This window comes from Bos indicus, chromosome 4 (genome assembly GCF_029378745.1).
Source record: "Bos indicus isolate NIAB-ARS_2022 breed Sahiwal x Tharparkar chromosome 4, NIAB-ARS_B.indTharparkar_mat_pri_1.0, whole genome shotgun sequence".
NCBI classification, from domain to species: Eukaryota; Metazoa; Chordata; class Mammalia; order Artiodactyla; family Bovidae; genus Bos; species Bos indicus.
This window is the reverse complement of record NC_091763.1, coordinates 38,480,173-38,493,532: the sequence shown is the minus strand read 5'-3', so window position 1 is coordinate 38,493,532 and position 13,360 is coordinate 38,480,173. Positions and strand designations below refer to the sequence as shown.

General features: G+C 38.3%; 1 protein-coding gene across 7 annotated transcripts in view; it reads right to left on the bottom strand.

Annotated features, from left to right (window-relative positions):
* The window catches only part of CACNA2D1 (calcium voltage-gated channel auxiliary subunit alpha2delta 1), a 520,469-nt gene extending 507,441 nt beyond the window's left edge, over nt 1-13,028 (bottom strand). For 3 of the 7 annotated variants that reach the window (XM_019958593.2, XM_019958595.2, XM_019958596.2), the window contains exon 1: nt 12,548-13,024. In XM_019958593.2, the coding sequence (XP_019814152.1) occupies nt 12,548-12,642 (95 nt within the window). In that variant the 5' untranslated portion in view covers nt 12,643-13,024. Of the gene's footprint in view, nt 1-12,547 lie in introns of all 7 variants that reach the window. The other 4 variants (XM_070787670.1, XM_070787671.1, XM_070787669.1 and 1 more) reach the window with 3 other exon arrangements.
* Between the last annotated feature and the right edge of the window lie 332 nt (nt 13,029-13,360).

Genomic DNA, 13,360 nt, shown 5'->3' with positions numbered 1-13,360 from the left:
AGGGTCTCAGCTGGCTTTTACACACCACACAGACAGGTTGCGTCACCTCTGATAATTTAAGGAGATAAATGACCTCATCTAATTATCATGCATGGTTTGCTCTGTGATGAGTTACCATTCCCCTATGTTTATTTATTACCATCAAGTATTACTATAAATTTTAAACAATTACTCACTAGCAGATCTTAACAGCATGGATCAACCCCCTGGGAACTGAGCTACACAGGCACAATAAAATTTCACCTCATGAAAATTAACTCTGGTTCCTACATTTACATCGACAGGAAAATCAGGTGTTTTGAGCAACAACCAAGCATTCTACATGTTTAATTTAGAGCAATCTGCACACCCCTCATTGTGCCCATCCTCCTGAGGCTTCACATGGCCCATTTGTTTATCTCTCCTAACATTTTCACAGATGCAAATTTAAGTCAATTCTAATGTAATGTAATGGCAAAGAAGGGTTGGTATTTTTAAAGTGACAGACATAATAAGAATTTTACACATTCCTTTCTGTAGCAAATGTCAAAATGACTGCCATAAGAAGGCAGGTTCCTGGCATGGAACACTTACTGTTTCAATGGTTATCCTCAAGTCGTGCTCATTTGTCATTGGTATTAAAACAGTTTCATCTAAAATATCTCTTCCCTCCATAAATCGATCAAAAACGTGCAGCAGAAATTTAAGTGTTTTATTTCTACCAAAATGGGAAAAGTATTTGTGAAAGGCTAGGCTCCATTTATATTGTAAAGTGAAGGGGTGGGGTTCAATGAGTTTAACTAATCATCAGTTGGATGAGTCAGACGAAAAAAATTGGCCTTTTTCAGTACGCTCTTGGCAGATTTTTTTTTTTTCTGACTTCTGTGTTGGTTGCTAAAAATGCAACTGGTCTCAATTTTACTATTCTGTGCTCGTTCAGTTTTCAGGGTTGTCTGGAATCATTTCTATAAACATCATAGACAGACTGCTTTATTCACTTTCAAATATTCTGTCTTGAAACTGATAACTCCCATCTTTGACAATGAGAGGTTATCAGGGGCAAAATTATGACGATTAAAAATAGACTCAACCTCCTGTGGCACAGAACTCATACAACAGGTGCTGGCTGAAATGCCAAGATGAAGCACATAAAATCCCTTGCGGTCCTGCTTTCTTTCGGTCCCTTTTAAGATACAGGTTGTGTCCTGAACCTAGAGACAAAACACTTCCCTCACTGGAATCCACTGCATCTCTTCTCATTTCCTCTTTATCATTTAAGGCTACACAACTTGTAAGGAGAGACATTTTTAAGGCCAGCTAAGCATCCCTTTTCTCATTCATTTTAGTTTTTTCTGTTGGCCCAAATGATGTATTAGTACAATAATCTAACTCACTAACCCTTAGGCATCGATTCATGACCTCTTGAAGGCAGAAAAAATAATATGTGGTACAAATAATAAAGCCTGGCTCTAAAATGGTCCTTCAAGGTCCCCAACGCATCCTCTCATGTGATCCCCATAATGGAATACCGTGATTCAAGATTAGCTTAATATTACCCTTGATCTGCAGATAGAGGAACTGGACTTATTGTTAATTCTGCTCTACTTTACACTGACTCCTTTTCCCCCTTGGCCTCCTTGTTAGAATATGCAGCCAGCCACAACTTGAACAGGTAAGATAATGGATGCAAAGACATCCAGGGTACTGCCAGGGAAAGGCAGCAAAGTATAGCAGGTAAGCAGAGGACTCTAAAATCAAGCTGCTTGGGGTCAAACTTGATTCCTAAAAAAACTCAGAAAACTCCTTCATACTCAAAACTTAACATTCCTCACCTATAAAATAGGGATAATACTTATTTTAGGGAAGGGACTTAAAGGTTAGATGGATTAAAAAATAAGCAGAGTATTAATTCACAGTGCCTGGCATTCGAGAGCTCAAAAATTAAATTATAGAAAGCAATATCACAATAACTCAAAGATAGCTGTGAGTAATTATTAGTGTCCAGACATTCTGCAGGTAGAGACATCAAAATTAGTTCCCGCAAACTGTGACTACCTATGGAAGAGAAAAAAGAGTAAAGTCACAAAATGGCAATAAATATCCACCCTGATTCTCCTCTTCTCTTGTTAGAGACCACAAGGGTAGTTTCTTCACACTGCCGTGGGACCAATGAGATCAAGACTGATTCTTAGATCTGCCAGCATTTGTGATCCTAACCATTCAGTCAGTCATCTGGGAAATTCAGAAAACTGCTGAGATAGCAGTTGCCAGTGATTTTCAGACCTTCAAGAGACCTGAGATGCCTCTGTATGAGTTGACCAGGGACATGCTCTGCTGGAATATTCTGTCAGTGGTTTGCTGTTATCAAATGCACTTTTTTTTTTAAACAATCTTGTTTCAATTCAAATTTCTGCCCTCTGCTAAAGAATGGACATGGGATTGGGAGGTGCAGGGAAGCACAGGCAGAGCAAGGCTGTAAACCAGCTGTAAACTGTTCCTATCTGCCAAAAAATCTATAAGTGAATAATGGTAAATTGCCCCAAACAAGAACTATTTGTTTTTTTTTTGTTTGTTTGTTTCCTCTTCCTTGATATTTCTGAAACATCTTTCTATCGTAAGCATATACACTTATTAAAACCAATGACATTTTGCAAAACTACATGGATCTTCGGGATGATAATCTCTACTTTAAAAAGAAAAGAAAAAGAAACAAACATTGTTGTGTCCAAAGGAAACACAGTGACATACTAGAGTCTTGTTACTACCAAGAAAAGATAAACTCTGGCCTGTGTATCTCAAAATGTGAACATTACTAATGTCCATTTATTACATTTCTGAATGTCATGTCTTCTTGAGAATGGAATACATAATTTGGAACAATCCTCCAAAAACATCTCCAGTATATTAAAAGTGCATCTATCCTATATTCCAACCATCTGTTTTAATTCTCAGGGCTGTTTCATATTTCAAAAGTTACTTTGTAAGACATTGTTTTTAGTCTTGATCCCTTTCTCACCTGCCTTGGTCAGAACATTCACCCATCAATCATGGCCTCTCTCATCCCTTTCATCTCTCTGCCATTTGGTTTCCTCTGATATGCTTAAATTTCCCTCTGGTAACACTTATTTAGTTGTCTCTACAACCTCTCCCTCCCAGCAGATGCCTTTTTATAAGAACTGCCTCTTCCTCTATCCATGGTACTAGCAATTGGCCTGTTGCAATGCAATACCTCCTAACGAGATTTGACCAGGATCGGAGAAGTGACCCAAGCTCAGGCAATCAAAACCTTTTTAAATCCCATCTCCTGATCTCAAATTAATGGGCTATTGATGACTATCTGACTCATATTCAGATTACCAACACATCTTCTTTAGCAGGCTATGTTTTGGACTTCGATTCTACTCTCAAGCTGGTTCAAAGTTTCAATGGGAAAAAAATGTAAATCCTTACAGCCATTCGACAAAGTGAGCTCCAGGAAGCAGATAAAGCCTTAGCAAGGAAAGGGACGAGTAAGGAGTCAAAGAAAACCAGAGGCTAGAACAAAAGATGATCTTGATAACAGCTCCACCCCTTTCTGCAACTGGGGGCATATTCCTCCTGCTGATTCCCATAACTGAGCATCCAGTTTCACGACCGTTGAAAAATATTTCTCTTTTTGGTTCAAGATAGTCCTGTAGTTTTCTACTACCTGCAATCCCAAGTAACCTATTATAACTCCTACTCTTTAAGCAAAACAAAAGAAAGCCAAATCCCTTCCATCTTCCTCTAAAGTTGCTCTCTCTCTCCCTTTCCTCACATTGCCAAGTTCCTTGAAAGAATCTGCATTTGCTGCCTTCATATTCTCACTCTTTACAGCTTCCCTGGTGGCTCAGACGGTAAAGAATCTGCCTGCAATATGGGAGACCCAGGTTCAATCCCTGGGTCAGGAAGATCCCCTGAAGAAGAAACAGGCAACCCACTCCAGTATTCTTGCCTGGGAAATCCAGTGGACAGAGGAGCCTTGCCTGGGAAATCCCATGGACAAAGGAGCCTAGAGGGCTACAGTCCATGGGGTCACAGAGTCAGACATGACTGAGCAACTACCACACACACAACAACTCTTCAAGGCACGGAAGCCATGCTTGCACCCAAAACATGCTACTGAAATTGCTGTCATGTCAGCAAAGGTCTGGTGACTTCCTTAAAGAGCCCATCGTCGACCTCTCTGCAAAATGAAACTGTAGATCAAGATTCATCTTTTAAAACTCACAGTGCCTATCATAAAAGATACTAAATAGATATTTTCTAAGTAAATGGAAGGATCCATTTTCAAAGATACTCATTTTGCCTCCAAATCCCCTTCAGATAGGTATTTCTAACAGCTTAATAGTCATCTATAGAGATGCCTCAATGTCAAAATGCCCAACAGCAAGCATGTTACCTCACTCACCACCAACCTGCTGTTCTTTCTGCATTACCTTTTAAAGAGCTTGGAGGACTTCCCTGCTGGTCCAGTGGTTAAGAATCCCAGGGACATAAGTTCAATCCCTGGTCCAGGAAGATTCCCACATGCCATGGGGCAAGTAAGCCCAAGCGCCACAACTACTGAGCCCACCCTCTAGAATCCATGTACCACAACTACTGAAGCCTGTGTGCCCTAGAGCCCATGCTCTAAGACCAAAGCCCATGCACTGCAACAAAGAGTAGCCCCACTCACCACACCTAGAGAGCGCCCACGGACAGCAACGAAGACTCAGCACAGTCAAAAGTAAATAAAATTTAGAAATAAAGACCTTAGAGCCATCTCTAACACTACTCTCTTCCCGATTCCCCCAACCCCATAAACAACAGCACCTGAATATGCACCTCTAAACTACGTTTCATCCCTGCTCTGCCTTCCCACTGCCACTCTTCTCCTTGTCTTTCGGCATCTCTCGCTCTAGGATGGTCTACTAACTGCTCCCATTGTCCCTTTAAATAATGGTCCTCTTTAATCCATCTTCCACATACTATGATTTAAAACCCATGACTTTTATTTTTAATTACAAAGTCTTAGGATGAAAACCAAATTTGTTTGAGAAAACAGAGCTGGGCTACCACACTGCCCAACTCCCCTCCGGGTCATGTGAGAAGATAACTCTGATGCAAAATTTGTGTAACCTAGGCTCAGACTGATGGTTCAGCCTCAATCTGTCTTCACACCCAGGAGTCCCATGCCTGACGTGAAACAACCCATGGGTACTTCTTCACCACGCTGTGTGTTTTTCCCTGGTCATGCTTTGTTAGATTCCACTACTTCACAGGCAGCCTGGAGTTGGGAATGTCTTCCTTGGGTATGCTCTTCCTCAATTTGGACTCCCAGCATGTAACTCAGAGAAGTACATAATTTGCTCTGGATAACAGTAACTGCATTAATTGTTGAATTAAATTACATTTGATGTTAAAAATCTGTGAAGTTGTTAAAAGAGACGGCATAAATCAAAATTATTCTTTAAAAATAAGATGTACTGTGTATCAGAGGTCTAAATAGTCTTCAGTGTACTACCTAGAAGCCTATTTCAAGATATTTCATTTCTTATAATCTAACAGAAGAAATTTACTAAGACAATTTTCTTGATTATTAGTATTTAAGCTTTTGATACAGTATTACACCAATATGTCTTATCCAATGAACCCCATTTTCCCAAGGTTCTATTAAAAAAAATGGAATTAAAAGGAATTAAAAGGAATGTCTAATTAAAAGGAATGTCTAATTGCTTCTATTTTTTTAATCGAGACAATTTTATTGTCTTTGGTTTCTCAGGTGAATTTCCAATATATTAATATTTAGGTCAGTAAAATCAAATATGTGAAGTAAACAGCATTTCCAGGATAACCAAGCTCACATGGAAAATGGGGGTGGGGGGAGAAAATAAAAGCAAAATAAAATAATCAACTGCCACCTTAGCATCTTTAATGTAATTTCACACCTCATATATCTGAGGGCTCCTTTGTCTGCCTCCACTTAAATACATACCATTCCTCACAGCATATTCACCACAACACCTTTTGATTACTTTTTTAAAACAGATTTTTTTTCCCAGTATACCTAAGTGCATTTATTTTTCTGAGCCATTCCTCCTTTGACCCTCAAAATAAAACATTATTAATGTCTGACAATCCTTTTATATAGCCTGACAGTATGTACCTTAGTCAGAGAACAATCTCGTCAGCTCTTCTCACTCTTTCCCCAATTATTCCCAGAGTATATAGGCAAATGTCAAAAGCAACAACAGTCCAAACCATCTGACAATTCTGATGAAAGTACTTATAATGTATCACAGATTTATCTATGCATCGAAACCTCTAAACAATATCCCTACAGAGAGAAAAATCTAGTAGTAAATGGAAGTCCCCTGCAACAGAGAGTGAAAATTCAAGTCTGAAGGACCCAAAATTGAGGTCTGGTTACAGGTAACCTGATGGAAAACAAATCAAAAACTTTTTTCTCCAATTGATTTGACATTACATACAAATAAAAATCAAGTATGACTAATACTAATTGTGTGGGGGGGGGTGGTAAGGAAGAGAGAAAGAAGAATTGGCAAGGAATTATCTAAACAAAAGAATACAGGAATTGTTTTTCATAATTTGCCAGGAGACTACTGCAATAAAATTTTAAGTACTCAGGGAAAAGAACTTCAGATAAACAGATTATTCCCAAATCTCAATCATTTAAAATGGGCAACACCACTATTTTCCATTGCTATCATTTCTAGCTTAAGTTGTTCTTCCATTTATGATATAGAATTTAAAATGTATCCTAATTTTTTTAAATCCAACAGAAGCATATGGTTAAAAAAAATCAGCAGAAGCAAATGTTAAAATAACATTGAGCCAGAAATATCCCACATTCATATTCAAAGAGACCTTTAAATATTGCTTCATATATAACAGCCTGATTCTGTATTATTGAAATTAACGGTAAAAGTGTGCCAGTTTGTTGAGGCCACAATGTCAATCTTTTCCTTAAGATCTTGTTAGAATCTATGCAAATGGCAAATTTTAAAGGAGCAATGGAATTCAATTACCACAAATTATATAAAGCCTATAAGAAAGAAAAGTTTAGGTTTTACGAACAAAATTTTAAAACCTGTGCATATTTATCCTTCAACCCTAAAACATGGTGCACCAAATGTTTAATTCTTAAAAATTTCAAGTATCCTATATCTAAATGGTAGAAATAAAATTGCTTAGCATGCAAAGACCTTTTAATAAGCACTCAACAGTTCAAGTGCAATAGTCTCTTCCTCCTTTTATCTAAAAGACAGTAAGCCTATCTTCACAACCACACTTCTTTTGTCACTCATCACTTGTGTTAATAACTTGTCTAACAGGACCTGAACATTTTGAATAGTTCATCTGATTCTCTTCATGAAATATTTTTAAATGCTACTGTTATAAAAATATTCTGAATGAGATTACTCCCTATGAACAGTTGTGGACTGGCAGGGAGCTTTCAGCATGCACCTTTGTTAATAAACTTATCTTACTGAGGTTCTTCTACTCTAACAAGCCACTTGAAGAATTAAGAAAAAAACGGGTGTGTATACACACATATAGAGATAATAGATACATAAAGATATAGAGACATAAAATACTATGTATTAAATACAATATTAAAATAAGACACACTATACAAATTATATAATGATGCAATGCTAATATATTTTAAACCCTCAGAAAAACAAAAAGGTGGTAAATACAGTATTTTTCACAAAGTGCTACCATTTTATCTCAATTGACACCGAAGTCAATCGTTTTTTTTCCCTTAAACTCTGTAAACAGTAATGACACAGTAATTTCCAAGTTTTGTGCACACAGAAGAAAACAAACCATGTGTAAGCTGCATGGTTGACTATCTCGGTGCCGTTTCAAGTTTATTGGAAAGCCACCATATGAAAGCCTAGGGAACAGTTGTAGTACAATGCATAAATAGTCCAGGAAAAGAAAGACTGGCTGACACAGTGTGACACAGTGCCTGATACATACCATATGCCTTAAGTAAACCTGCAATAGATGTCATAGAACAGAGATCAGTTACGCATTACCAGCAACTTACATGCTTTTTGAAATACTATGACAGCCAGTTCTTTTATTACAAATGATGGAAGCTGTCACCTGAATAGCAATGAAATGTTACTTTTTAGAAATACTGAAGCAAATTCTGATTTTTTCCCCCAAACTTTCATCCAAATATGCTCATGTGAGGGTTATGTCCACACATGAAATACACTGAATGAAATCAATAAACTGGACAATTGCCTAAAATATTTCAATTTAACCACTTAAATCTCCACTTTAAGGTTCTAAATAGCTTGACGACACACATTAGGTACAAGATATGAATTCAGAAGAACAGATTACTTCCTTGGATATTTGCATCAGTACTGAAAACTAACAAGAAATTTCTGTGTATGTGTTGTATATAGTGATACTTCAGAGAACACATTAATTAAATAATACAGTTTGTTATGGGCATAATTTCTGTATTAATTTTAAAATTTCTAAATGCATTATTTCTTATGAATACATACTTCTAAATATAAACAGTAAATCTGAATACATAATTTGCATGTGTTATTTATGTTTCTGCAAAACCTAACAACGTATCAATGTAGGAGAAACATTGGAAAGTTGTCTACAAAGCAAGATTTCTTTGAAGGAAGAGAATGGTAAAATTTTACCTATTTTCACAATGAACAATTTGCTATAGTCTCTGATCATATATTTCTTTTTTAAATTAAAATTGGTGAAAGCCAAAGAAAAATAATAAAGGCACATTTTATTTCCTTTTACAAACCATAATAAGCTTAGATTCTTGTACCTTTCCAAATGTTTAGACTATATTCATTTCAACCTGTCTAATGTATATTCAAATGCCAATCCAAACAACTACACATATACCCACTAAAATTTAATATGTTACAACTCATCTGGAAAAATGTATCTATTGTTGCATACTTTAAAGATACACCTGTGGAAAAATGTGTGATGAAACTGATGAGAACAAAGATCTGAGAAAGGGATTTATTAATGTTCATTGTTTTTAGATTTTGCTTTACAATCTAATATATTAGCTCATATTTTATCATAAAGTACATTTTGTTCTATATATAGTATGCAAATTAAAATTGCTAAGCCCAAATAAGAATAATTATATCACTTCTAATACATGAAAGAGATATCCATTCCAATGAAAATATTTATTTTTAATAGCCTTTAAATATAAATTTGTCTCATAATACATAAAAAATTTATAAACTAAGTACTTAAACCCCAAGGTCCTATTCTTTTATGAGATGCTATATTTCCTATAGATCCTGTAACTCTTACCAGTATATTTATCCCATTATATAGTTTAAATATATTAAAAATCCCCATATGCCAATGGGCTCTCAGCCAATTATTATGGACATATTGGCATTTTGATATGATGAGATAAAAGTTTAAAATGAATAGTAGTTATAACTAAAAGTTTAAAATGAATAGTAGTTATAACTATGTTTCTTTTTAAAAAATTGGATTTGTAAATAGATTCTAAAATTAGAACTGACAAATTCAAATTAACATTACAATACTGGCTACCATACATAATACTCTTGGGTTTTAAAATAGAAGTGTTTTCACATATGAGCCAAATTATTTCTAGAACGAGAACTCCCTTTTAGAAAACTACATTTTAAACTATCAATATAACATGTGCATACTGTAACATGAAAATTATGTATTTTCCATTTATATACAAACCAATATGCATGAGGTGGCTGCAACCATATGGCATATTTATGTTTTACACCTTACTAAAACGATCATTTCCAAAAGAAAAACCTAAACTAGCAAAAGAACTGTATCAAAATTCCTCCCTTTGTCTGAAAAAAAAAAAAGCTATTTTAGTGTTAACTCAGAACAATTTAATCACTAATTCAGAATATGCTATATGAGAATGTATGTTAAACCAGAGAAAATTAAAGAAAATATTTAGAATGATATTTATGTTTTTATAATAATATTTAAGCCCTTATTGTAAAAATTGTAAAAAACAAAACAAAAAACTTTGTATTACTAATTCTAATTCAGATCCCACTCCAATGAGTGCATAATGAATTTTATACTGTTAGTGGCATATTCTTCCTCTTCTGATAAAAAAATTTATTATATTACCTTTTTCTGGAAAAACTAGAATGATCAAGAAAACCAAAAGAATTTACTAATGAAAAATGTGTATAGACAAGCACAATAATTGTCTTCAGTGATGCTGTAATCTTTGTACTGAGTTTTTAATGAACTTCGAATTTTTCCCAAAGATTTGAGATTTATCCTGACAAATACGCCATATGAACTCTTTTTGCAAGAAAAGCAAATGGCACTGCATCATGATATAATTAATGCTACATTTTGTAAATTTCATAAAGTTTACTCAGAAATCTAACATGAAGTACATCTTCCTCAGAAGAGAAGGAGAAATGACTGACTTTTCAAATTAATAATTAATAGATGCAGAAGCTTTATAAAAATAGTATTTCCTACAAGAGACTGATATATACAAAATCTTTTAGTTTTTTTTTTTTTTTTTTTTTACAAAATAATTAGTTTCAAATTATTTGAAAATATCTCAAATTTTCATTGTTAGGAAATAAATTTAAAATCCTTTGAAAGAAAAGAAATTGTGGCTTCCTAATTTCCTATTTTTGCCAACTATTCACTTTTCTTTCTTATCTTTAGTGAATTTCTGACCATGAAAATTTAGCTATCTTAATTTTGGGAAAACACTTATTGCAGATGTCCTTCTTACAACAAGAATTTTTTACATTAATATTTTACCATGGTCTGTTCAGGAACAAAAGATTGTATTTTGTTGTATCTTTAAAAGTCATAGTTTCCCCCTATGGTGTGATGATGCATTCCCTCCAAATGATAGAAATATTGATAAACTGCCAGTTAAAAATAACACTTTAAAAATCTGTAAACTGAACACACTGACTCCTTTTTAAAGCGCCACTTCTTTGACACAAAACGCAAGCGACTCACTTCAGTTTTCAGTTTATAGGCCAAGCTACAAAAAGACTTAAAAAAGAATAAAAGTGTAATTTCTTAATGAGTGAATAATATTGAAGCATCTTTAGTGTAATTCTTACTCTTTTCACGTTTCAAAATATCCGCTTGGAATATACTGCCAATTAAAGGAATATCTACAGATGGCATTTACCCTTTTGCTTCATAACAAAAAGGATCTGCTATTATTTTTATGGAAGATTATCTAAAAAATAACATGACTGTAAATCATGACAAAAATATTAGACACTCCCCTTCTCCGGGTTAGAATGTGCATCCTTCGGGTTCTTGCACTGACACCTAATGCAATAAATACTTTAAGCTGAGTCTTAAATAATAACTGCAGGGTTTCAACTAGTGAAGCTTTAAGGTCAGTATACACCAAAAACTCCAGTTTTCAGCACTCTGCCAACAAAGGACAGCAAATAATTCCCAACAGCAAAAATACCGGGAAGGCTACCTTGGGCTTTGTTTTTGTTATGTAAAATGCATTAAAGTGACTCATCCACTTACCATTACCTACTCTTACAAGCTTTAAAGTAGCTTCAACAACCAAAATAAATGCTTTCCCAGAATGCCTAATAGGCTATTCAGCACATTTAAAAATATGTATATATTTTTATGTGCCACTGACTTTGATTCCTTTCTCCAACACGAGAGAATTATTATTTTTCACTCCCTTCCTGCCGTGTGACTATACAGCTACCTTCAAACACTATTTCCAGAACAGCAGCGAGGTTTTCTTAAGCTATTTTAGAAATGTTAAAAATAAGAGAAAAATTGCAGGAGACTCTGGAAAACGCTCAGTCCCTCCCCCCCAAGGAATAGAGGGTTCTATTCATTCTAACAACAGGAACCGCGTGTCTGCCGACACTGTTTCAAATAGAGGGTGAGGGAGGTTGGATGGCAGGGTGTCAATTCCTGCGAGCCCCTGGGGGTGGACAGCACCTCTGCCGCGAGGGCCAAGCACTCCTCATATCAGAAAGGCTGTCAAGTGCGCCCAGTAATTTGGGACCTAAACGAGTTTGGATACCACAGCAATTAGCATCTCAGAGGCCAAGTACGGGAGAAGTCCATGCTACCCAGGCCAGCCTGCAGTTACTTGTTTGCAAAATGCCCTAGCCAAACACAACTTTTTACTGGAGTCGGTTTGATGAGAGCGGGTATGTGGCTGGAAACTTTTTCCCACAGTGCAGCTAAACTCTTTAAGTCCAAGGAATCCTTTTAGAGATGGGCTGAGGTGCCGGCAAGTCGTCAGCAGACCTTTCCTGGGACAGCCCGGCCCCGCCGAGGCTCCCGAGACGCCGGTTCCGTGCGCATTCCGGCGATGAGCCGCGCGTACCTCCCGCTCGGCCTCTCCAGATCTGAGCCCGGCTCGCTCCCCACCCCCACGGGCAGAAAAGCCCCCTCAACTCGGGAACGGAGCCCCCGTCCTACTTCCACGGCACCCCTTGGCCCGCACTCTCCGCCCTGCCTGCCCGGCCCGAGCACTTACGTGACGGCCGAAGGGAACGGCTCCTCCGACGAGGGGCCGATCAACAAAGATTGGAAAAGTGTCAGAGTCAAGGCCAGCAGGCAGCCAGCAGCCATCTTCGCGATCGAAGATCAATCTGGCTTCCCTCCGGAGCCGGGGGAAGGACCGGTGCTGGAAACCGCGGGAGGAGAAGGAGCAAGGTCCGCCCGGACTACAGGCGTCTGCGGGCTGGCGCGGCCGAGGCTGTGGCTGGGGCGCGGGCTGGCGTGGGGGTGCCGCAGGGGCTAAGCCCGGCGCGGGGGAAGGGGCGGCGGGCGGACCCACTAGCGCGCGTCGGCAGCTCCGCGCCGCAGCTGCCTCGCCTCAGCCGCCATCAAGGGCGACTTTGGAAACAGACCTGGGCGAGCCCGCCGGCGCTGGCGCGCTCTCGCTCCCTCTCGGTTTCCTCCCTGATTTATTCCCCCGATTGCCGTGGAGAAGGCGGGGGGCGGAGGCGGGGGCGGAGAAGGGGTGACGGCACTGGGGAGGGTGGGGGTGGCTGCAGGAATGGGGGAATGGCAGGCGGAGAGACTTGTGGCAGAGAGAGAGGCTTCGTCTGGCTTCTCCGGGCAAGTCAGAGGGAGGTGGCTGGGGGTGGACAGCGGGAGGGCTGGGCGTCAGAGCAGTCGGGCGGAGACGGGCAGGAGCGGCCCTCCATACAAGGCAGAAAGGAACTCCCAAAGTCGGCGCCGGCTTGCTCCAGCCACCCGGCGTGCAGAACGAGAGCGGGGCGGGCCCCGCGGAGCTCCCAGGGGACCGCTAGCCGCTGGGTGGGTATCCACAGGCAGCAGGGGC